This window comes from Grampus griseus (genome assembly GCF_964374135.1).
Source record: "Grampus griseus genome assembly, chromosome: 7".
NCBI lineage: Eukaryota > Metazoa > Chordata > Mammalia > Artiodactyla > Delphinidae > Grampus > Grampus griseus.
This window is the reverse complement of record NC_139001.1, coordinates 73,585,392-73,612,611: the sequence shown is the minus strand read 5'-3', so window position 1 is coordinate 73,612,611 and position 27,220 is coordinate 73,585,392. Positions and strand designations below refer to the sequence as shown.

At 38.2% G+C, this 27,220-nt stretch overlaps 1 protein-coding gene across 2 annotated transcripts in view; it reads right to left on the bottom strand.

The window, feature by feature from the left end:
• The window catches only part of CYTIP (cytohesin 1 interacting protein), a gene marked incomplete at its 5' end in the record, with an annotated part of 62,591 nt that overhangs the window by 10,910 nt on the left and 24,461 nt on the right, over positions 1-27,220 (bottom strand). The window contains 6 exons of one of the 2 annotated variants that reach the window (XM_082658949.1): positions 1,091-1,160; positions 3,928-4,021; positions 4,235-4,337; positions 9,403-9,457; positions 9,671-9,723; positions 16,608-16,781. In XM_082658949.1, the coding sequence (XP_082515075.1) occupies positions 1,091-1,160; positions 3,928-4,021; positions 4,235-4,337; positions 9,403-9,457; positions 9,671-9,723; positions 16,608-16,781 (549 nt within the window). Of the gene's footprint in view, positions 1-1,090; positions 1,161-3,927; positions 4,022-4,234; positions 4,338-9,402; positions 9,458-9,670; positions 9,724-16,607; positions 16,782-27,220 lie in introns of those variants that run through there. The other variant, XM_082658950.1, reaches the window with a different exon arrangement.

Below are 27,220 nucleotides of genomic sequence, written 5' to 3'. Positions count from 1 at the left end.
AAAGACCACATTAATTATAGCAAAAAAATTAGAAGGTATATAGGAATAAATATAATCAAAGATATATAGAAATGTATGAAGAAATTACAAAATGTTTTTGAAGTACATAAAAGACCTGAATGGAAAGAGAGATCCTGTGCTTGAAGTAAGGAAAGCAAAAACCATAATAACGTCGATTGATATCATTTATTCTATAAATACGATTCAATTACTATCACAGTCTGAAGAGGACTTTTTTCCGATGAATTTTATAAATTGATTCAAAAGATCACAGGGGTAAGCAAAATGACAAGAATATAAAAGCAATGTGGACAAAGAAGAAAACAGGTCTTGTTGATGAATTAAATGTGGTAGAAGGGAGGAATAAAAGATAAAGTAGGAATATACTAACTCTACCCTCCTGAGCTCAATAACTGAGCGCATCCTGAGATGCAAATGAGCGAGGGCCTAGACTTCATGGTCTGCCAGAACCTCACCAGTCTAGGAAACTGAGATTTTTAAGACCCTCAAATAGCCTAGAGAATTTTCACTGAACATCCTGCATTGTACACTATCTCCTGTAAACTTTAATTTCCTCTTCAAAGTTGACACTGTATTTGCCAGTGAAAGTAGATACAAGGACAGCCACAGGAGTAGAGGGAGATGATTTTTGTAGTAAGAATGAGGCAAAACGAAAGGACGCAGAGGAGGACAACAGAAAAACAAAAATCCCAGGCCCTCCTGCACACATATATAGCACTTGGGAAAATGACAAAAAGACAGCTTCTACTTCTTTGGTTTTTTCCAAACAAAATGTAAATTGAAAGAGATCACAGGTGCATTAATGAAAAGTTCTTCAGGTGATATGCCTTCCTGTTGCCTTTCTGAGCCTCATAGACATGCAGAAGAAGGAAGGAAGAAAGTGATTTGCCCTGGTTTGTGGAATTTAATATTCCTGCAAAGGTAATTGTATGGCTCTTGATAATTCAGCAGTTTAGTCTCATCACGACATTTCATCTTCAAGGGCTATCTCAATTCTTCAAATAGATCTTTATTCTACCACTCACATTCAAGGATGAAAAATGTGTCTCACTGTATTAAATTAAATTACCTTTAAAACTTGCAGCTTTGCCTCAAGCTCTGTTCTTTTGAGCATCATTGTTCCATTAAGAGTCTCTATCCTGTTTGAACAAAAAAAGGAGGGGGAGGGGAATAGCATGAGTGATTCTTTCAAACAAGTACCATCCTTATGGAGTACTACACTTTGAGCACAGGCTATCCTTAAAAAGTAACGTAAATGTTACCATTCTCACGGCACTTCAAGTATCTGGATGTAAGCCAAACCTTCTGACAACATTCTAAGAAAGAATATGGAAAATAAATACTCTCTTTGAGAGGGTGACTGAAAGAAAAGACTGGTTTATTTGTAAACTGTAGCTCATTTTATAGAAGCCCCTATGTGGCAATGACGGTTGTTCTCTGCTGGAACCTATTCTTGTGTGGTCCGGGTGAATCACCTCCTTCATTTGGTGAATATTTATTGGGCATCTACTATGTGCCAGACTCTAGACATCGTGCTAAAAGTGAGGGATACAGCAATGAAAACAGGCACTAGGGACTTTCAAACAATGGAGTCGAGAAGCTATTTCTTGAAACAAGGGAAAATCCTTTCTTCCCTAAGATTCTAGGAAATTTTACCTCTGTAAATTGCCTTAATTTTGGAACTAAAACAAATAGAACCAGAACTACTATGAGATAATAACTTTCATATGACTCTCATCTCAAAACCTTTTAAGCGTACAAACTTCAATCTTAGAATTATCCATCTAATGGTGTTCTTTCTCCCTATACCAAATGCCCTTCTAAAAATAAAAAGACTTGCTCTATCCTGAGTGATTTGATTTGTTTTGTGGGCTCAAGTTAGATGCCATCAATCTGCATAAGATAAATATGATATGTGAGTTATACAACTAAGCATTTTTAAAATATTGGTTCCAATTCATTTTGATAAATAAGCTGTAACTCTATAAAGACGCAAGAAAATTTTCAAGACATGGTAAAATAATAGTATTAAATGCAGAGACCAGTTTCCCTCTATTTCCAACAGCATTATGCCCAAGATAATGAGATGATAGCAAGAGAACACGTTGTCTGCTTTCTCATTAGCGGGCTTGACTCTGGGCGACAGTGACAATCCCTATGAATCTATTTGGCACTTTAATGTTGACCTGACCTGCCCAAGCAATAGATGTCTGTGGGCAGAACTGCAGCCATAGATTGGCCGCTCTCTTCAGTATTTGTACAAACGGTCTCTCATCTTCCTTATCTCTGGATTTCCAATTGTCTCCACCCAATACTCTTTAATTATCCACCTGAGGTCTGCCCACTTTACCCATCTGGAATATAGGTTTCTGTTTCTAATCACCAGCATGTTCCCCTGGACTCTATATGATTCCTACCTTATAGACTCAAGTTTCTCTGGAGCTCAAGTGGCCCCAACCTTTACCCTGAACTCATAGGATTCACAGAGTTGGACTCAGTCCTCTACCACCACCAGTCATCTTTCAAAACTACTCTCACACAAACCCCAAAGAAATAGCCTTTGAAGTTTTAGACTAGAATCACTAAAGACTGTCCAGCAGATTTTTTATTGGCAGCTTACAAGGAGCAGCTGTAGTGTAGCTGGAGAATAGGGCCTGGCATCCAGAGCAGATGGTCAAATCCCAGCCCTGGCATTTACTAGATGGTTGGTCTTAACTAAACCTCATTTCAGCCTGAGTCACTTCGTTTATAAATAGGAATATAACTAACTTCTGTGAAGAATAAATGAGATGATCAGAATAAATTCTAAAACGATTAAGCCTGGCTGGTGAGGCCCATGCTCTGCTCCCTGGAGAACTCTCTGTCTTCATTTCTTACTATAGTCTTCCTAATTCACCAACCACCAATTCCACTGGCTTCCTCTCTATCCCTTGAATATGCCAAGCCCACTTTGAGAACTCAGAGACCTCTCCCTTTATCTGAAATGTTCTCACCAGGAGTTCATCTAACCATCCCTTCTGTTCATTTCACTCTCAGCTCAAAGCTCACCTTCTCAGAAAGGACCACTTTAAACACTTAAGCTAAAATAGCAGCCCTCTCACTCAATGTTCTATCCCATTTCTTGTTTTACTTTCTTTATAGCAGTTATCAATAACTGAAATATCAAAATTACTTATTGTTGCAGGCTCTTCTTACCTATCTCCTTCCACAATAAAGCAACAGAAGAGTCTTTATCTCTCCTGAGCCTATCACAGAGCTGGAAACATAGTATTTGCTCAATAAATATTGTTTTAGTGAATGGGTGAATTCCATCTTTTAACTAATTACTAAGGTCTTATTAGTTACTAAGGGTGGAAATGTCAGTTGAATCTCTAACTGGGGAAACAAATGTCCCATTAGTAAGTTGGGAATAGTAGCAGATGTGAGTGTGTGTGTTGCACGGCATGAGGGCCGAGCAGACTGTTCTTTCAAACAGAACACTAGGAGAGAAAAACAATTGGCTGGTGGTAGAAGAGGAAAAAACTCAGCCCTTCTGACCTTTCATTTGTTCTAACCACAGGATTATATCAGCCATGGAAACTGGACCCATTCCTCTCTGTCCAAAGAGAATGTGCGCCAGTTTAATTGAATTTGAATTAAAAATAAAATTTAAAAAATGCTATCCCACCCACTCAGATGTTTGGGCTATTGATGTCCTCTGACTTCAGATGTTGACAACATGTTCAAGTTTGAGGAAACCTTGAGAAACAAAAGGAACTGATAAAAACGTCTGTACCCAATCCCCAAGCTATGGTGCACTGCCTCCCTTCTTGTGATCATGAACAAAAAGCCTATTCATTCACTCAACAGGCATTATGAGAGACCATAACATTTTTGAAGCCCCACGGGAAGCAGCCAGATAGTTACATTAGCAGGTTTCCTGATGATCTGATCAGGTCAACAACTTGTTTGTGGGTGAAACCTTCTGTGCTCACACCATTGATATTTGCAAGGACATCACCTGGGAGATGCCAAGAAAAATGAGTGTTAAAACGGTTGGTTAAACAATCTTTCCTGACCCACGAATGAAATAAAACAAGCAAGACCCAAACCTTGGCAACATAAAGGAGTTAAGGAAATTCAAAGCAACAATCATGTCCTGACCTTTACTATCAAAAAAGTTATTTTTCTTGCTATTTAAATAATTCCTAACATGAGCATAGTTCTAACTTACCAGCTTGCAGGCCAGCACAGTGTGCTGGGCTATCCTCCTGGATTTTGCAGATCAGGGTGCACATCTCTGAGGAGCAGGTGTTCTGGTTTTGGAGCCTGTAAGTCTGTAAAATTAAAGGGATACATAATTCCCATTACCAAATATAAAATAGATTACCATTACCAAAAAACTCAAAATCTATTTGTTAAAAAAATATTAAGTGGTATCAGTTACCTTAAGCAGCATAATAGATAAGTGCAAAGAACAATTTGGGAAGCTTTTCTGAATATAAACTAAATCTAAGTACCAATCTTACACTTCTCCCACACAATCTGTAGCTGACTCCATTCATAAAAAATACATCTGGCTTAAGAAAGAAAGTAGGATAAGACTGGCTTAAGACTTTAAGACTTTCAAGCCTAAGAGACCACCTGATGCTATCATTATCGCATATTTAACAAGAAAAATTTGGTTTCTCTTTTCCCAATGGGCTAAAACAATAATGGCCAAGAGCAGAGAGAAAAATCTCTATGTGGTTCTCCCGAGCTAAAGTACTTCTTACAGGAGCGTATGAAACAGTACACATCCAGCAAGGGAGATACGCCAACAATAATTATTTTAAATCAGAGTTCTGCAAATAATGACAATCTGCCCTGCATTCATTCAAAAGCACTATGATTGACTCAATTACCTTCATTCCTGAGCGCTCGGTGGTACATCTGCCCTAAATACTCATTCATTAGCCACTCGACTGAATTAGAAAAAGTTATGCTTCGCCTCTGGCCTCAATTTGGCAAAAGCAGCTTGTTTTTGTTTTTGTTTTTGTTTTCGATTTGTACCAAGAACACAGCACAAGTGTTTGGTGAATAGAGTGGCCCAAGGACCTATATTTTTCTTTTTCACATATTTAAGTTATGAGGTCTTGCTGCATTTAGAATCAAAGTCAGCATTCTGAGTTGAGTAAGTCTTCTAAACATCTGTTTCCTAAAATTAAACCACATTCCAGCACTGCTTCCCTGTGGAAAAATGAATGTCCGATGTTCATTCCTTTTGGTATTACAGACCTCCAGGCTCCAGAACCAGCAGAACCAGAAGTCAGTCAAACTTCTAGAAACTTGACTTTGTTAACCTAAGAGATTTCTATGTACTCTGCAAGGCATTTAGAATCCCCGTATCTTAAAGATAGAGGGGACTTTCAGAGATCGTGTAATCTACTTTCCATCTATGCCAGAGATCCCTTTAACAGCTTTTCTGCCCGGGAGTCTTCTTGCCACAGCCCAGGCCCTTCCAGAGATGGAAGGGTGGTCTGGTTCATGGAGGACATGAACCAAAGCTATAACAGACCCTCCTTTGGGAAACCACTGTTGTAATGATTCTCATTAGCAGTGAGAGTCTACCCTCCATGTCCAGGGAGAAAGGTGAGTACAGTGAAGGGGAAACATGTTAATTGATGTAGCCTGCACCTGTGTATATGTTTGCAACAGGTATAAAATTTGTGGCTTAGAGAAGGAAAGGCAGAGGTCCCCAAGTTTTGGAAAGAAATTATTAGTTGGATATTTCTCTCTTTTATCCAGTCTTCTAGCTCAGTCATTTCCTAGAGACACAAAAGTACATTGCCTTTCTCATGCCTGATAGCCTTCATTCTAACAGTTGTCGTTTGCTGATCTTCTACTGGAACCAGGCACATTACTAAGTACTTTATGTGTTAGTTCATTTGAAGTGCCTAAGAACCCACTAAGGTAGCACTGAAAGGATATGAACTCAGGTGTACATGAATCTAAGGTCTATCTTCCTGCCAAATTACTACATTACTCTCTGTAGCAGCAAAAAACTAGCACCCATGGAAACCAGAGGAGGTGGACTTGTTCTCTCCCAGCATGCCCTGCACCTGGTAGACAAGGGCCCAAATACGTGTTAATGATGGGGGCACAATAAGGGTACGTGAGGTTCTATCTGGTCTTCAAAATGTTGCCAGAGCATGTCCCCTATTTGATGACTACTACAAATCTTATGAGTACTAGAGAATAGGTTACGGCGTAGAGCTGGTAATGGAAAGCATACGCCATAAGGGAATTTGCAGAGGAGTGGATCCTTGCATCAGTAAGATAGCACAGACATGCTGCAGTCCAGAGGTGAAGCCATTAGCTCACATGAATCCACAAAGTTTCAAGGCACTATAGCCTGCTGTCTACTAATGATAGTTTTGATTCTTGCTTCATATAGAGTGTTTATGGTATAAGGGAGAAACATGGGGGAAGCAGTGACATATCTATAGAAAAATGAGAAGAGATCCTCTCTGGTTACATTAAGTAAGAGTAAGTGAGTAGACTTTGCTCCTGTTTTCAGTAGCAATCACTGCACATCCTTGGGGATAATCTCATTTGAAAAGAAGTGGTCACAAAAAGCATAGTGTCTCTACAACAGAATAAGGAGTGTTTCATGTGAATGAGGAACAAGAGAGAGTACTATGCTTCTCAAACCTGATGGAAGAATTAGAGATTTCACCAAATTCAAAAGTAGAGGAGTTAAGAAAGGAGAAGGTCTCTCCTTTTCTCCTAGAGCCTTCTCCCTATTCATTGCAGCTAGAGTTCCATTTTGTTTCTTTATTCATAAAACACATCTTACATAGCAGCTTCCTGTTCCTAATCTAAAAACACACTGACTTTACAACTGTGGGGCTTATATTTAGTCACCAAAGTTTTCTGAAGGCAGCACCAAAGTTAAGATATAAAAACTGATGTGCAGTATAAGGATATGGTTATGCAAAATGCCTCTAAAAGAAATGCAAAAGTGTAATGGAAAAAGAACACAGTAATACTTAAACTACTTCTCTTGCACTTAATTAGACTAGACTTCATTTGACCTAACTCATCACCTTAGCAAATATGGCCATGAAAAGCAGACAGAAAATAAGAAATGAAATTCTTAGGCTATTAAATAGAAATCCATAAAGAAGTCAAAATTTTCCTAAAGCACGAGACAATACGCACATAGAGCCAAATGTTCTTAAGTGTTTCAAATAATAGTTTAAAAATGTTGCCATAGTGAAAGCAATCTTGAGAAAGAAAAATGGAGCTGGAGGAATCAGGCTACCTGACTTCAGACTATACTACAAAGCTACAGTAATCAAGACAATATGGTACTGGCACAAAAACAGAAATATAGATCAATGGAGCAGGATAGAAAGCCCAGAACAGGATAAACTCACACACATATGGTCACCTTATCTTTGATAAAGGAGTCAAGAATATACAATGGAGAAAAGACAGCCCCTTCAATAAGTGGTGCTAGGAAAACTGGACAGCTACATGTCAAAAAATGAAATTAGAACACTTCCTAACACCATAAGCAAAAATAAACTCAAAATGGATTAAAGACCTAAATGTAAGGCCAGACACTATAAAACTCTTAGAGGAAAACATAGGCAGAACACTCCATGACATAAATCACAGGAAGATCCTTTTTGACCCACCTCCTAGAGAAATGGAAATAAAAACAAAAATAAACAAATGGGACCTAATGAAACTTAGCTTTTACACAGCAAAGGAAACCATAAACAAGATGAAAAGACAACCCTCAGAATGGGAGAAAATATTTGCAAATGAAGCAACTGACAAAGGATTTATCTCCAAAATATACAATCAGCTCATGTAGCTCAATATCAAAAAAACAAACAACCCAATCTGAAAATGGGCAGAAGCCCTAAATAGACATTTCTCCAAAGAAGGTATACAGATTGCCAACAAACACAGGAAAGGATGCTCAACATCACTAATCATTAGAGAAATGCAAATCAAAACTATAATGAGGGGCTTCCCTGGTGGCGCAGTGGTTGAGAGTCCGCCTGCCAATGCAGGGGGCACGGGTTCGTGCCCCGGTCCAGGAAGATCCCACATGCCGCGGAGTGGCTGGGCCCGAGAGCCATGGCCGCTGAGCCTGCACGTCTGGAGCCTGTGCTCCGCAACGGGAGAGGCCACAACAGTGAGAGGCCCGTGTACCGGAAAAAAAAAACAAAAAAAAAACTGCAAAATGCTGTTTAAATGCTGGAGAGGGTGTGGAGAAAAGGGAACCCTCTTTCACTGTTGGTGGGAATGTAAATTGATACAGCCACTTTGGAGAACAGTATGGAGGTTCCTTAGAAAACTAAAAATAGAACTACCATATGACCCAGTAATCCCACTACTGGGCATATACCCTGAGAAAACCATAATTCCAAAAGAGTCATGTACCACAATGTTCATTGCAGCACTATTTACAATAGCCAGGACATGGAAGCAACCTACGTGTCCATCGACAGATGAATGGATAAAGAAGATGTGGCACATATATACAATGGAATATTACTCAGCCATAAAAAAAACCGAAATTGAGTTATTTGTAGTGAGGTGGATGGACCTAGAGTCTGTCCTACAGAGTGAAGTAAATCAGAAAGAGAAAAACAAATACCATATGCTAACACAAATATATGTAATCTAAAAAAAAATGGTTCTGAAGAACCTAGGGGCAGGACAGGAATAAAGATGCAGACATAGAGAATGGACTTGAGGACACGGGGAGGGGGAAGGGTAAGCTGGGATGAAGTGAGAGAGTGGCACTGACATATATACACTACCAAATGTAAAACAGATAGCTAGCGGGAAGCAGCCGCATAGCACAGGGAGATTAGCTTGGTGCTTTGTGACCACCTAGAGGGGTGGGATAGGGAGGGTAGGAGGGAGACGCAACAGGGAGGGGATATGGGGTTATATGTATACATATAGCTGATACACTTTGTTATACAGCAGAAACTAACACAACATTGTAAAGCAATTATACCCCAATAAAGATGTTAAAAAAAAAAAAAAACACATCACTAATGCAAATATATAAAATGCACATTATAAAGAGTACATCACTCTCTTATTTATGAGCTGGCTGATATCAAGAATTTCTGATCAGTCTCAAACCTACCAGAAGACTAAAGCGCTACAAACAAGAAGCAGACTATGTCTCAGGGTGGGTTTTTTATCCGCTGAATGTTTTCTTTCCTTGATGGTACCCAACACACTGAAAGACTACCAAAAACATTGAAAACAAGTCACAGTCTCCATCATTCCCTAAGCCCAACTTCATTCTTTCTCTGCAAATATCATGACATAACCAGTGCCACTTTCTTCACTAAAAGTCTGGAAAATCTGAAAACTGCCCACCTGAATTTCAAAGCCAAATTTTCCTTTATTTTGTTTTTCCACAGTAACAAGCTTTCTGTAAAACAAAAAACAAAAAATTAGGCATGAAGATCAAAGTATAACATTTGGCACATACCTATCATTAAAAATAACTGTCAATAAAAAATAGCTGATGTTTATGTAAACTGTAGTATATAAGACTCTATGTGTGTGTGTGATATCAACAGCCTGGAAAGCTGTGTTCCTAAATATCTTGCTGAGAAACCAAAAAATAAATTAATTTCTTTACCTTTGAGACCAGAAAAAGGTATGATCTAAAGAACTTGATCTCGTCAGAGCAAGCTGAAAAACACAAGCACACAGTTATTGAAAGGTCCTTAAGACACATCTGCAAAATGTTCTATATCACAAAGGACTTTGTTCTTTATCACCTTCTTTGGCCCAGCTCCTGGGAAATTGTTACGGAAAGGCGGTAATCTCCATTCTCTAGCGACAGCAAAGGAGAGCTGGGAAAGGGACCGTTCAGGCAGTCCGCTTGAAAGATTAAATGAGGCTTCCATAATAATACCCCATGGCAAAAGAGTTAATGTAATGTGGCAAAGCTCCAAACCTTCCAAAAAGAACTTCATATCTAATCTGTATTTAAAATAGCCTCCGAAAGGTTAACCACAGCAATTTATAATCACACTGAAATCCAAAGAAAAATAACACCATGGAATGGCATACAAAACCCAAATAGTTGATAGTTTGGGGAGATGCTGATGAAATGACTGTGTTTATTGTAATAGTTCAATATGTTACTGTTTTTAGCAGGATAAAATCATCTCTAAAGAACTAACGAATACTCAGAAGCACAATTCGGGTGAAATCAGAGACTCAAAACCTCAATTCTTTTTATGATTTATTTTTGCAATAGTTGTAAAAGAGTACAGTGAGATTTCCAGCCAAGAAAGGAAAGGAACCTCAGAATGATGTAAATGGTATAAATAACATCACCTTTACTCCTCTGCATGTTTTGGGAAAAGATCATATAAACATAAGCTTCCAGGATACAGTCTACCATTATAAACAAAGTAAAAATTAACAAAAAGTGGCATCTTGTTTTTAAGGTAATTATACTGAGTTTTTGTGTTTCTTGTTTTGTTTATTTGCTTAGGAATTAACAAATGTTAATTAGCTCTTTCTCAAGTGTTGGTCCAGGGCTCCAAAACATAAGCTCATTCTACTAGTTAACCCATGGTGTTTATTTAACTGGCAACCTATTATGCTTCTCATATGTCAAGGACTACAGAAAATATCAGGAGATCAATGCAGGAGTCCAAACAAATAAAAGTAAAATAGAGGATGAAAGCCAGGAGAAAAACACATAGAAGAAATGAATGCACAAATTAAATCTTCATTAAGGCATTTGTTAGTGGAGAAGCTTACATCACTAGAAGGAATTTGAATTACCAAGTACAAAATGTCAGCATTCTCACAAATTTTCTGGAATGGCTCAGTGTTCAGAATTTGGCCACTGGTCAGAAATGTTAACATAATGAAGACCTACGAAGACCTCTTCCTAACAATTTGATGGAAATTAATTATATTTTCCTCTCTTGTCAGTTTTGGACTTCAAATCATTTATATCATCGTGAAGACTGCAATAGGAAGGCTCAGAACCAAAAAAAGATCTCTATATTTGCTAAAAAGTATCTATTTTCAATTTATAAGGACTAACTGTGGAAGACCTATAACAGTTTGCATGGTTTGTTTCAGCCTGATTTTGTCCTGATAAGTACCATTAACAAGGGTGGGGACCATTCAGTTATGCAGTAGGCTGCCTTCTTGAGGAAGATAGCAGTAAATTCGATATGCCCAAGCATTCTCAACCTCTCTGTTACACTGTACACACATTTTCTTATCTACTTTCATTATTTCCATTTGCTTGGCTTTGATCCTTATTTCAGATTGTAAAGTACTTAGGTAGGTCATACCTAATCGTGCTATCTGTAAATCATAACTAGGGTTTATATTTAAAATCATTACTCTTGCTGTTAATATTCATCAGATAATGCACATATTCATTCATGTAGAGGCACAGATGTGTATTTATGTGAAGGGCAGATTGGATTAAATACCTCACTTCTGTTCATAATTCCCCGTGTCCTTTGGGCCTCTTGGGGAATGTATTTGTTTTACTTTCTACCCCAGTGCCCATCACAGGGCCTGGAGTCGAGTGGAACCGTAAAAACAGCTAAACAGACAAACAGAAGTAAACTACTAGACTACAAGACGAGCAGGTAAGAGGTGGTGGGAGATCCACAGTAAGAGAGCCTTCAACTCTGTCCTTCATTAAATTAAATATCCATAGGAAAAACTCAAGGGTGTACATTTAAAAATATGAAGTAAAATTTAAAATGAAAGAAAACAAACAACGATAAAAAAAACAAACACCGGAATCGCAAAACAGCAAGAACCATAGAAAAAGGACTAATAGAAAGCAAAGTCAGTCAGTAATGCCTTAATACACAACTGCTAAATGAATGGATGGTGGCAAAAATTAATGAGTCCTTACAATTTTGAGCCTTCCTTCACCAATTTTAAATACCCTTTTGCTAAGCAAATAATCATAGCATTGATGGGAACTTCAAGATTTCATCTCTTCCACCATTTAACCTGCCTTCTAAATCAAAAATTATTCTAGATAGATTCAAATATAAAATTGTTTAAGTCCACATGACAAATCCCAGACTTCTATAGAGAAGGAAATTTCCCCACCTCTCTCCGTCTAACCTTTCTATCTAGCTAATCAACTAGATTAACATGGAAATATCTGCCTAGCACAAGGTGAGATGCAGAGCAGATACTCAATTCTTGTGGACTGACTGATCCAGGTCATCACTGACACAAAGGAAAAACTCAGACTAAATCAAATTAGGAATTAGTTTCCACTCTGGATCAGCAATGAGCCTGTCATAGGCACCTAACGGTTAAATAAAAAAAATTTTAAATAAATTAAGCACCATCAAATTCTCTGACACGTTCCACATCTCGCCACAATGCTTACTTGGTTTTGATCTGGGCTGTCAGACTCAGGCGATGTGGAAAGGAACGTTCTCAGGGTTCAACCAACTATCTGCCTAAGTGACAAGAAGTACGTCTGAGGTCTTAGCAAAGGTCTTACACTTCAGAAAAAGTTTTCCCTGCGGCCCTGGAGTGAGCAGCCCTCTTCTAGCATCTGACCAGTGGAGTCTCTGCTCCCTTGACTGCCCCCCCAGCCTGAGCTTTTTCTTAGGGCTGTGGGGATGACAGCAAAACTCATGAATGAGGAACTGGTGTGCAATGAACAGCATATGCTGGCAACAGCTGTCTTTTATTACACATTATCTAATATGAGAAATCTAGGTTTAGCAGTTTGGCAGGGCTGCAAACTACACATTCAATTACATCTGCTGAGTAGACAGCTCTTTAACCCCTTGCTAGCTTCTAAAATAAAGATGCCTGGGGTAGGGCTGAGGATCCGTCTCTTTTGTTTTTAGTCAGAGGACTTAAAAGATTAGACATCAATGTTAAAAATGTAATTTTTGCTGCTATGCAATGATTCACAATGCCCCTCTTTAGTGCGAAACCAAGACCAAATACTTCAGCTGTCAGTTTGCAAAAACTAGGAATAATCTGCCCCAGAGCCAGCCAGACAGCCCTGCAGAAGGAGCTTGTAGTTCCATACTGTAGCCACTTCTGCGGCTAAGTAACAGCCTGTTACTTCCTGGCCCCTCTGTGTACTCATTTCCTGAAACTGTTGTGGGTCGGGGAGGGGAGGATACCTGTTCACAGATGAGGTATTTTTGGTTTTGTTGTTTGTTTCAAAAGTCCCAAAATTATGTGCTCTGCTCCCTTTCCAGTCCCCTGCCTCATTCTTCCCAATTCTTCCATGAACACAGGTTTTTTTTCCTTTTTAAGTCAGGAGCTTTAGGATAGCAGGGCTCCACAGAAATATTCTAAGATTAGCAAAATAATAGAGCTGAACTCAAGTTTTTAAATTTAAGGGCCCTTTAGGAACCCAAATAGAATGTTGTGGCTTCTCAGGAAAGTCCCATTGTGGGCCCATGAACCTCTTTTTCAAGAAAAAATGTTTGGATATTGTCTCTAAGCATACCACAGTATGGATTAGAGAATACTTTTCACATTCTTTTGTAGTGAAATTAACAGTTTTCTACTGAACGTATACATTCAATGATCAAAATATCTTGCAGTCAGGAACACTTGGGAGTTTTGGTAATGGATGGGTGTGTAGCCAGAAATAATGCAAAAGCTCGTGAAGGGCAGAACCCATCCCAGAAATACACGCATTACCGGGTTTAGCACAATATTCTGTACCTGAACTTACAAGTGAAATAACCCTTCCAGAAGTTGTCTATTTAGTAATAATTCGATAACCAAAAGAAAACCAGGCAAAGAGAGTCTGTCTGTGGTCCCACTAACGCACATGCAGGCTTCTCCTCTGTTTGTCAGGTTTTCGCTATAGCATTCAGTGAAAACTACTTTCCAACGACAACCCACTGCCCTTGGGAGAGTGGGTGTAAGGTCCAGTGGTACTCCTTTAGCATTGCCACATTCATCAAGATGACGTTACTTGATCCTGTCTCCCTCCTACAGCGTTTTCTATTTCAGAGATGGTTTTTTTTCTGAAACCATGTTCAGAAGTAGAAGCCACACTGGGAGTGTGTCACCTCCTACAAATAAAGGTATTGAGATCATATAAACACACAGAAATCTGTTTTTAAATAATGTTGAGTATAAACACCCTGGCTAACCAGATAGAGCTTTGCAGAAAGCAAAGCCAATGATAACAAGAAGTATGAATTGCTGACATCAGCCCTGAAAGGGTTGAAAATAACCGTGGGCAGAGAAACACCTGCTTGTGGGACTGCCTCAAAGGGATCTTGTTGCCTGCAGTTCAGTCAGTGCCAAATAGGTGATTATTCTCTAAAAAACCAGTTAAGGGAAATGAACATCCATTCGGAAAATTCTGAACTGTTGGGATAAACTTGCATCAAGCCTCACTGATGATAATTGTATAGAATCAGAAGTATCGTATACAAGACGTTTTGTTTTGCCTTTTTGTTTTCTTAAGTAAATCTCACAACAGTAAGAAAAAGCTGTTTGAATAGGAAAAGTCTTACCATGGGAAAGAATATGAGAAAAGGGAAAAGAGAAGAACTAAAAAAGATGAGAACATATGAATAAAATAACTGGTGTGGAAATGTGTGTGTATGTGTAGATATTATACAGATTATACACACACACACACACACTCAGGTACATCTCATATGCCTACATCCCTCTCATTATCTTCTGCCAATAGCCTTCTACTGATTCCTCTTTTTAGTTCATGCTACCTTCACTCAGGCTTAAAACCAGATGCGTCTCCTCCTTCTTCACTGCCTTCACAGCCAAGCCTCTGAGCCTCTTCTCCATTCCTTCGAATCTTCTTTCTCCAACTACAAAAGTTGCTCCCTCACTGCTAGTCTCTCTCTACCCACTTACCGACAAGCATGTTGTCCGACTAAGGTTCCTAAAACCTTCTACTCAATCATGCTCAGTTGTTTCCCTGTGCTGGTCAAATTACTACTTCCTCAGGGAAAGTGTCCAAGTGTTGTGTAAAGCAGCCCAGCTCTGAGGTCTCCCCTCCCCTCCCACACAGACTCTCATCAGGTCCACCTAACACAATAATGTGTTGTTACTTAAACTGCCCTAAGAGCCCCAAGATCTGTGCTGCGGCATTTAAATTATTCCTTTGCTCTGGAATACCCTTCAATATCTGGAATATCTATCCTTCAAGGTTGTATTCAAAGACATGTACTTGGATTGGAGCAGGTATATTATTTTACGTTGTATAATGCCTATTGGTTCTGCCTACTCAGTTGTAAACCCTGTAAGACCAGGAAAAAGTGTCCTTCTCATCTTTGTACACCCTACACTGCTGTACACATGAAAAGTGAATAGAGATTTTGGTACTTCCCACAGTTGCTTTAGTTTCAGACAGTAAATTGATAAGAATATTCATTATTATGTTAAACAATGTCATAAAGGCACTTTTGGATTGAAAAGGATCAATCATCCAAACCATGACAAATTATTCCCTTATCTTCATTGTGAAAAATACCAAGGAATCAGCTATGTACATCACTGAAAAAAGATCACGACTCTCCCACTATGCTGTAACTCTCTAATCCTGAAATTAGAAGGCTTAAGAGGAACATATGATGTGCATACAAGATTTAAGGGCAAAAATTCATGCTTTAAAGCAATTCTTAATATTTTCTGTATTCAGATATGTACGTGGGGCATTATAGCAAGTTATTTAACCAAAATCTGAAGAGGTGTTTTGGTTTAAATCTTTTTTACTAGCTGGAAATTGAAAAATGAAAAAAAACCGCACAATAAATCCAGTTGTACATGGATTTTTTCCAAATGAGTTTTCCTCTCTAGGGAAATACTTTTCAATAAAAATTAAAATAATAGCATAATTATTGAGCACATACTACATGTCAGTCACTCTGTTAAGCACTGTACATTTCCTCACTTAAGCTGCAGAAGAGCCTCACTGGATGGTTCTATTATTATCTTCATTTTAGAAAAAACAAAACTGAATCTTAGAGAAGAAAGTGACTCTACTCAAGATTCTACAGCTAGTAAGTGGTGGACCTTGCACTCATTTATCCCATTAAGAGTCTTAATTCCCAATAGTGTGAGGTATGTGCCAGTGCCCCAGAACTGAAGATAATTTAGTCAATAAAATTTGCCCTAATAAAAGTATTCTCATTGGATTATGAACTGAAATGACTATCAACGACTGGGAGAGAGGCTGGGAGGGAAGGAATCAATGGGAGACACTGGAAAAAGGAAAAAGGAACAATAACTCTCAAGCTGGTTGTGTCTACATACACCTTCTTCAAGTTGATGCGCTCAATGATTTTTATTTTACCTGAACACCTCTTCCAGTAAGAAAAACAATCTTCTTTTAACTTTTGCCCTAAAAATGTTGTCTTATAGTCTTAAATCTTCAAGATTTAAGGATTAGCGCAGGAGCTTTCTGGGTTCCTCACCTCCTTCCTCACCCATACTCTGAGCCACTAATTTCAAAGCAGCTAAAATAACATTTTTAATATGCAGTCAGACAAACATCACTCTGCTCTCAAGAGAACATGAACACTCTAAAAGGTACAAAATAGCAACCATACCTGCTTTCTTCCCCGAGGCAAAGTAGCCACAGTATCTGCCAGCATTTGAAGCCTTCTATTATCATCCATGGGAAAGCTGCCTGTGAGTGTGGGGTAAGAGCTATACGCTGGACCAGCGCAGTACTCCACGAAACTGCCATTGCTGCTCTGTTGCATGAGCCTTTGTAAAGACATTGTGAATAAAGATTACTCCAGCTAGCACATGGTTGAGTGGTCTTGCAGGCTGGGGGAAGCTAAGAGCGTAACCCTCTGACAAGTAATCAAAAGTAGCAAAGCAGAGAGAGCCCATGTGACTTCTGTGGTTTGAGGTACTTGTTACACAAACCCTATCTTGCAGTTCACTCCCATTTCTCAGTGCTCTTTTCTTTAAGCCCCTGAGAAAACCTAAAGCTAGTTTATACCATTAAAATAAGTCGACTTATTTTTTTTTCTCCTTCAAACAGCCAGAACTCTTATGCTTTCATGTTCTATGGCAAGTTGTGTTCAAAACACCATCTGCCTTTTTTTTTCAAAGCAAAAAGAAAAACTTCCCCAAATTATGCCATTTGTTTGCCATCCACTAGGCTACTTAATATGGTCAGTGCAATGTAAAAGTCAGGATGTGCGGACATTGAGTTCTTGTGAATATAAGCAAGACTTACAGGATCCAGTCATAAGGTCCTCTCACGAAGTCCTTGGAATGTACTTTCCCCAAAGTACATCTTAGCTCATTAATGGTCATCAAAAAGACATTATATCTGCCACGTGGTCTGTGACCATTCAGCATTCTTCTGATTGCCCTTCCACTACTCTGTCCTCACTAAAATTATCCACTATCTTTACAAAGAACAATGGGAGGGGAAGACCAGCCCATTTAGAGCACAAAGTTGTCCATATCTTAGACTGGAATTTGTCACAGCATCAGCAAGTGGTCCCAGGGGAGGAATGAGGAGGCCATGAAAGTAATAGGCAGACCAAGGTGGCACAAGGATGTTGCCAGTTGGTCCCTGCTTATGCATATGGGCCAAGGGTACCATCACGAATTACTCAAGATCACAGATGCTTTTATTGGCTGGGGGGTGGGGGGATTGGGGACATGCAGTTTTAAGAGGCTTGATTTTAGAGAAGAAGCAGTGTATATAAGTAGAAGGAAGATTCAAAACAAAAATAAAAATGAGAAGTTTTGCATAGTATGAAAAGTCAATTGTCATTTTCAAAATCATTTGGAAGGTCAAGAGTAGAATTGTAGAGACAGAAAGTCTTTGAACTGAAATGGAAGTCAATGTGAATTCAGCTCGAGCAGACCCTGCCAAATGTAAATTGTAAAATCTTCTGAGTTAACAGTGTTTCAAGAGATGGAGCCACCTCAAAAATTTTTAAAACCCTATCACAGCATGACTCATTACCATTGGAACTGGATAATGAGCAAAATGATGTCTCCAAAGACATAAAAAGATCTAAATCAGGGATTACAAACACATATGCCGTCTGGGTTCAGGTAGGTAAAATAATATAACATATATGTGTAAAACAAAAGGGAGTGGTAGAGACTTTGGCAACTAAAAATATGGTCAATTATAAAGACATTTATGTAATGTGTGTGTGTGTGTGTGTGTGTGTGTGTGTGTGTGTGAGAGAGAGAGAGAGACAGAGAGACAGAGAGACAGAGAGAGACAGAGAGAGACAGAGAGACAGAGAGAGAGAGATTGATTTTAAAAACATCTCCAGGCTGCTATAAGGTACATGACTTAAATCAACACTGTTACTTGAGGACAGCAGTCTTCCTGTCCTCTGGGAATTTTATAAAATTAGGGAAATATTTTAATATTTCAAAATACCAAATGGAAATTACATATTTGCTTGATATAAGGCCACTAGGCCAACCAACAACCAAGTTTTACAGATGGATGCTAAAATTGTATCAATTTAGTCGTGTGATACTAATCTTAAGCTAATATAAATTATAGAAATCTATTATTAAATTAAGAAATTGGAAAATAAATTATCTTTTTACTTAATTTATGAAATGTGTTTAACAAGTAGAATATTTCAAATCATGAGATCCATGGCTGTAAAATTGGAGTCAAAGGCTAGTTTGACATTCAGCCAGTACATACTGGTATGGTCACACTTGTTAATTACATATTTATGACTTGGTCTATTTTGATTGGTCAGTTCCCTGTTCTGATTGTCAGGACCTGTGTCATACTTAGTTATTAAATATTTTTAATAACATCCCTGATCAAAAGTATCCTTTGTGACAAAATGTGGGGAAAAACTAATCTTTCCATACAAATGTGACTTCAACCCTCAAACCTTGATTTACAAAGGTGTTCTACTATTTACAACTTCTCTTTTCTATAGAATCTACCTTAAGACAAATATAATAGCCTGAAGCTGTCTTCCCCTTCATCATCCCCTTTATTTTATAATAAAATGAAACCAGATCAAGCTATCTACCTGCTCAAAAGATTTCACGAGTCCCTCATTGTCCATAAAATAAAATTAAAAGTAAAATTAAATTAAAGAATTTCAAGTTCTTACCTAACTTCACCTCTGAAATGTCATATCACTTTTTTTAGAGACATCAATGGTTCAATGGATGGGGGATCTTACACATCTGAAGCAAGGTCCTGGAGCAATACCCCACTGTGTGCTGCAGACGGAGGGCAGGACATGGTATCTGCCTTCACTCTCATATCACTTTTTTCAGATCATTCTTTTAAGACTTAATATTTTATTGTTAGACTACAGTTAATTGTACACAAGTCTGTTTCTACACTGTCTAATTTCCTCTAATTACCTTGAGCACAAGGCCCATCTCTTATCTTTAAATTTACACTCATATCCTATATCTATAGGTGTTCAGTAAATGTTTGTTAAGAAAAAGAAAAGGGTAGAGCAGTAGATATTTAACAAAATGAATTCAACAATATTGTTCTAAAACATCAAAGAAGAAAAACTAAACTGGCAGAAAAGTTTTGTGCTATTAACCCATATTCCAAAGTGCTATAGTCTTCTATAAGAGTGATCTGAAAGATGTGGACAGAACCTTTTACAGTAGTCAAAGTAGTCAAAAAATCATGAGATTAGACCCAGGTTACTTTATCAGTGCTATACCAAATTTTCAAGATAAATACAAATCTTATATTAATAGTCCCAGAGCATAAAACAAGATGCATTCTCTAAAGCTAATTAATCTGATCCTAAACTATATATAGAGGGAAAAAAGGAAGGAAGGAAGGAGTGAAGGAAGGAAAGGAAGGAAGGAAGGAAGGAAGGAAGGAAGGAAGGAAAGGAGGGAGGAAATTAAGCTAATTAAGCTAATCTCACTTATTAATTCTGATACAATTAAAATATCAAATTGAGTCCAATAGTGTATTAAAAATAATACCTCTAAACGAAGTAGGATGTACCCCAGGAATACAAGGATACTTCAACTTCAGGATATAAAATACTAACAGACATCACTAAATCTCTGGATGAAAGAAGAAATTCAATGCAATAGACACCGACAGTATAGTGATTCATCTTTGCTTTGAAAAATCCTAAATAAATGAGGAATAGAAGGAAAACTTTCTTAGCATAATGAAAGGTATCTACCAGAAACACCCACAAAATATCATCTTCAATGTTGAAATGTGTTTCCATTACAGTGAGAAGGAAAGCAGAGATGACAATAGCCCCTCACCACTGATCACTGTTGTAGTTCATATCACAGATAGGAGGTATAGAATTTGTAAAGAAAGAGACTAAACTATAAGGTTTGTTGGTGCTATGGTTGCATAACTAGAATATCCAAGACAATCCACTGAAGAACAGACTTAATAAGATAGTTTTCCTAGATGTAAGATTCTAAGGGTAACATATAAAAAGAAAGAAATTTCTCATACAGCAGCAGTGGATGATATGAACTGGTAATATCAGAGGAAAGAAATACTATCAAAATAGCCAAAAATTCATAAAACAGGAATGAACTTAGCAAGCATTTTTAAGATTTTATGAAGAACATTATAAAGTCCAGAGTAAGGGAAAAAATACCACGTTCCCATATGAGAAGAGTCCTTCTTGTAAAGATGTCTATTATCCCCAAATTTTCTAAAATATTCAATGTACTGAATTCAAAATCCACACAGGTTTTGTTTGTTTGCTTGTTTATAAAATTTGACATACATTCTTACACTCATCTGAAAGAGAAAGTGCACAAGACGAGCTAAGAAAAATTTGAAAATAATAATGGTAGGGGATAGAGGTAAGGATGAGCATTGAGAAAATCACCCTACTTGGGTATCAGAAAATATTACAAGACTTAGGACTGTATGGTCAAATAGAATAGGTCAATGAAAAGAATAATGACAAATCAAATATTGTCAATGAATAGAGAATCTCAAAACATATCCATGAATATTCAGAAATTTACTATATCATTAACTTATTTTAATTCATTAGGAAAAGAATAACCCCTTCAATAAATGGGTTGGTACCCGTGTGGAAACAATTAAGTTATAGTCTTTTATTACATTATAATAATAAATTCCAGATGGCTTAAGGAGTTAAGTATAAAAATAATTTTAAATATTTAAAATAATAGCAAAAATATAAAGTATTTTAGTAAGATTAGATTGGGAATGGTTTTCCTAACAATACAGAGAAGTCCAGAGAGCATTAGTAACATAAATAACTTCCATTCAAAGAAAAAAAACTTCTGTTCAATGGAAGCTATAATATACATAGGTTAAAGCTAAATGACAACAAGAAATTACTTGTGATACATAATTGATTAAAGGCCATAATACATAAGGAATACTTTATTCTTTGAAGAAAAGTAGTTTTAGATGATTAAAGGCTCTGAACAGATAATTTACAGAGAGAGCTCAAATCATCAATATACTTATTAAAGGATGTTCAAACTTACTAGTAATCAGGAAAGTAAAACTTGAAACAACAGTTAGATACTAACTGTTGCCTACCAAAAAATGAACAAAAAATAAAAATTGGCGATATCCAGTATTGGTGAAGTTACAAGTAAATGGGCTTTTAGCACTTTGTAGGAATATAAATCAATAAAACTTTATTAGTGGGGTAATTTGACAGTATTGAAATTTTAAAATGCACTCCAGGAATTCTACTTTTAAGAATTTATCCGACAGAAGTACTCTTACATGTGCAGAAAACAAGTATGTTTCTTGTGACATTGTTTGAAATTGTGAAAAATTGAAGTTTTAAATGTATATCAGTTGAGAAGTAGCTATATAACTTGTGATAATTTAATTCAATGGAATGCTCGGCACCCACTAGAAAGTATAAAATAAACAATTACGTGCATAAATATTTTTAAGACAGATAAAGTAGGGGAAAAGATAGAACAATGTGCCCGATATGTTTCCATTTATTCTTTTTTCTTAAAGAAAGAGCATGTATCTATATGTACAGAGACACATACAGACATAAAAAAGACTACATAATATGGATGGTTCCCCGCATAAGATGGTCTGACTTAGGATTTTTTGAATTTACCTTGGTGTGAAAGTGGCATTCAGTAGAAACCATACTTTGAATTATGAATTTTGATCTTTTATCAGGCTAGCAACATGGGGGATGATACGCATGATGCTGGGCAGGGCAGCAAGCCGTCGCTTCCAGTCAACCACCTGATCACGAGGGTAAACAAACGACAGACTTTACAACCATTCTGTTTTTCAGGACAGTATTCAATATATTACATGAGATATTCAGCATTTTATCATAAAATAGACTCAGTGTTAAGTGATTTTGTCCAACTATGTAGCCTAATGTAACTGTTCTGAGCTCATTTAAGGTAGGCTGGGCTCAGCTATGATGTCCGGTAGGCTAGATATATCAAATGCATTTTCAACTTACAATATTTTCAGTCTATCTGGATGTAAACCCATTGTAAGTCGAGGAAGATCTGTATATACTAATCTGTTAACAGTGGTTACCTCTGGAGAACGAGTTGAGGGAGAAAGTGGGAAGGTTTGTGAAGGAAGACTTCCAAATTTTGTTCTATTATATATATGGTTTGAACCTTTTTTAATAAGTAGGCATTCTTATATTAGTTGGTCAACTTTTAAAATATTAACAACTCACAGAGAATTTTTAAAAGCCAATCACATTTTGCTGAGAATACCTTATGATTTTCTAGGTCCTCATACTGTTTATGCTTACTGATAAGAATTATTGGTCTATCTACTGAATGTTTGCCATTTGTTTATAGGCTAAAATTTTATTTTGCTTCATGGGATTTTTTAGGTAATTCTTTCATATTTCTTTATCATGTTCTTCCAACCAAGCAAAATTCCTCCTCAAAAAGGACTGCTGAAGTCTCCACGAAATAGTACAGTAAAGGAGAGTAGGGCAATCACGCCGCTAATTCTCATGGAAGCAAAGGGCATTAGTTTGTCCTGCTGAAATCTGCGGTTCTCAAACGGCAGTCATCAACTGCCTAAGAGTTCTCATTAGTCATTATTACCTCCACCTTCCCCCACCGCATACACACTGTTCCATTTCAAAATCGAAATCTTTTATCAAAATTCAGGGTAAACGGGTGACAGTGTTCCTTCCTCTTCCTTTAACTAACACCCCGTGTCACACTCAGCGTTCAGCTTTTACATAACTTGCTCAATGGGGTTGGGCAGAGCCACCCCACAGAACTGAGAAGGGCTTTAGTGCTTTAGAAAGTAGCTTCTTAGAAAGCAAGAAACCTGTTTGGGACTGGAATTTTGTATAATACTTGGAACAACAAAATACTTACTTGAGATGTAGGTAAATTCCCCCTGGCCTTTGAATAAAATCCAAACTTTTTAGCCTGTCATTTAAGGTCATGTTTGTTCTAGTAGATCCTATGGCGTCATTACCAGACCACATCCTGGTCACACTGGGCTTCCTTCTAACCCTCCAACAGAAGCAGTTTCTCCTCAGGGCTTTTGTACTGACTCTTCCTTCTGCCTGGATCACTGCTCTCCCCACCAGTCTTCATTTGTCTTGTTTTCTCTCTCTCTGTCTCTCTCTTCAAATCTCAGCTCAAATGCTATCTACTAGAGAGGCCCCAAATATTCCTAACTGAATGGATAAAGGTGTTAAACAGGCTGCATCCAAACGGAACAGCTCCGAAGAGAGCCTTCACCTTGGAGTTCTCTAAGCAGACACCCCTCCAATCTGCTCACCTGCCAGAGCTGCCTGGATTGGCCACCTGGTGGAGACTTGCCTTTGACAATAGCAAGAGAATCAGCAGAGAAGGGCCAGCAGGAAGCAGCTTAATGGACTGATCCTCACCTTCCCCGTCTTTGTTTTCAGTCTAGAAAGGTGGCAGGGGCAGGTAGCGGGAAATGTGTGTGCGTGCACCAGAAGGAAGTACAGAAGAGCAATAAGGTAACGTCTTAGAACATCAGAATCCCCTATTTTCTTTCTATCCCTGTCTGATTACAATTTCAGAAAACGATATGCAATCTCAACTTCTTTGATATTCAAATGTAACACAGGGAAGAATAGTATAGTAGTCATTTCTATGTATAACCTAACACAGAGACTAACAGTGGGCATCAGTAAATATTTTTTAACTTTACTGAGTTAAAATAATAAAGCCAAACAAATAAGCACAAGGTAGTAAGGACAGGAGATAAACCACTAACAATACATCTTTCTTTGGTAATCACAGTGCTTGTTAGAATAGAATCAACTATATATAGAACTGAAACTATATATATATTCTTGAAGTCATCAGAAGATACCAGCTGAACTTACAGAATGTTAGACTGGAAGGAACCTCAGAGCCATGTCCTCTAACTCCCTTAATTTTCAGATTTAAAAAAATAACGCCTAGAAAATGTAAGTCTTGCCAAAGAGACACAGTAATTTAATGGCAGAACTATGGCTGGACTACTTGGTCTCCTTCAACTCAATTCTACAAAAATTTATTGAGACTATAGTCATAGTAACAGCTGGCAATGTGCTGAAGAGTTTAATCCCATAAAACAATGAGAATAGTATTATATTTCTCATGCTTTTCCAGATGAGGATACTGAGGCTAAAACACCTGCCCAACATTACACAGCTGATACCTAGGATAGCTGGGATTAGAATCCACATCAACCATTTCCAACGACAAGGTCAGCCACTATGCAAAACTGCCTTCCCCAAACTGTGCTAACACTGTGCGGATGAGCCAGGTATGACTCCTGCCCTCACGGAGATCAGAATCTGGTAGGAAAGATAGAGAAAAAAATGTCTCAGTGTGATAGCAATTAAAACAGTGATTCGAACAACCACTATGAACTTACCAAAGAACAAAACAGTACTCCCTCTACTATAGTTCAACTCATACCCCTAAGAATTTTACAATCTAGATAAAATGTTATTATCTGTATAGAATTAACCATAATAAAAAGGAAAAGTGCCAATTATTGCTTACTATCTTTTTTTTTTTTTTTTTTTTTTGCAGTACACAGGCCTCACACTGTTGTGGTCTCTCCCGTTGTGGAGCACAGGCTCCGGACGCGCAGGCTCAGCGGCCATGGCTCACGGGCCCAGCCGCTCCACGGCATGTGGGATCCTCCCAGACCAGGGCACGAACCCGTGTCCCCTGCATCGGCAGGCGGACTCTCAACCACTGAGCCACCAGGGAAGTCCTGTTGCTTACTATCTTATAGGTTAAATTCTATCTCCCCAAATGATGTTGAAGTCCTAACCCTTGGTATCTGTGAGTGTGACTCATTTTAGAAATAGGGTCTTTGCAGATGTCATCAGGTTAAGATGGAGTCTTAGGGTGGCCCTAATCTGATATGACTGGTGTCCTTATAAGAAGAGAAAAATGCCATGTTAAAAACAGACACACAGGAAGAATACAACGTGATGTCAGAGGCAGAGTTTGGATCGTAGGCTTTACAGTTGTAAACTAAGGAACACCAACTATCAACGGCTAGCACCAGAAACCGGGAGGAGGCAAGGAAGTATTCTACCCAGAGTCTTAGATGGAACATGGCCCTATGACAGCTTGATTTCAGACTTCTAGCCTCTGCAACTGTGAGGGAAAAAATTCTGTTGTTTTAAGGCACTAAATTTGTGATAATTTGTCATGGTAACTAGGAAATTCATACGCTAGGAAACACATACACTCTCTATTCTTGCTTACATTTAGAGATATTATGACAATATTAGAAGTGCAATGTGCTGTCAATCTCAAGAACAGATAGGTGATTGTTCAGCACCTCATTGGCCAGGATATTAACCCAAAACACAGTGGAAGTTCTTTGAGATAACCAGTACTGAAATTTAATATACAAATATATGACAAAGAATTGTGCTGAATTCAGAAATAGTGACACCTTCTCTTTAGCCAAGCACTGTGGGCATTCTATTTCACTAATAAGCTGCAGAGTGGGGGTCAGAAAGGTTGTGAAATGAATGATTTAACCTAAGACAGTTGGACAACTGGCCTAGTTCCCAAAAGAGAAGTCTGAGAAATTTTCCATGAAATCCTGACACTGTTTTAAGAGGCAGCAGCTAGGACAGCTTCCCTCCTCAGCAGTGGAAAAGTACAGAAGTCTCCTGACCAAGCACCTGACTGTGTGGTCCTGCCTGTGTCAGCCAGAAACTGGTCCATTTTTCTTGTTGGGCAAGGATACTATCTTCTACTTAGGAGTACTTATTTCCAGTGTTGAGCAAACCCATCAATTACAGTATGTAGACCCATTTACACCTCTGAATGTAAAGAGGGGATTGTTGATGTAAAACCAGTAAAAGGAAAAGAGGTCTGAGGAAAAAGCAGTAGCAATGATTTAAGCGCCAGAAGATCTTGCTTCCTTCTCTAGCTCCACCATCTATCAGCCCTGGGGCTTGCTTAGGCAAAGTTAGTACCAATGTAGGGTACGTTTCCCCATATACCCAATGCAGGGAGAAATGCCGCATCAATCTGTGGATCAAAATAAATGACATAGGAAATGAAAAAGATCTTTGAGAATGTAAAGTCCTATAACAATTTAAGGGTTTTAAATGTTCCCTGGAGGCTGCTAGAATTTGACATACAACCTACCCTCCTCTGGTACCGTATTTCTAAAGACCATTACACACACCGATTCTATTACACATACCAAAAGGCGGGTGGCAGAGTGTTCCAAATCCAGAGAATGCCAGAACATTAGCTACAGAGTCAACTTCAGACTCCATCACATAGTTTGCAGCACCTTCCCTAACCCATGTCCAGCATTCTTTCACAGCTGTATATTCCTGTGTGTGCCCTTACAAGCACACTGCTTATGAAAGGAATAAGGCCAACTGGTTCAGCTTGAGCTCTTAGACCCCTGGGCAAGTTAATTAACTGACCTGGTCTCACTGTCCTCACCTATAAAATGGGACCAATCATTCTACATATCACCAAATAAAGTGTAACAGGACCTAGCACATAGTAACTGCTCAATAAATGTTTCCTGTAATCATTGTTATTATTATTATTCACACTTTTCCCTGCAACTACCCTGGACTGCTGTGCTCCCTGAATATGCATGGTTCTTTCCAACTTAACCTTTGTTCATAACACATGGTTCACCTGGATTCACTTACTTCACCTCTATCTGTAGAAATCCTACCCATTCTCCCAGGCCAGTTTAAATGCTACATCC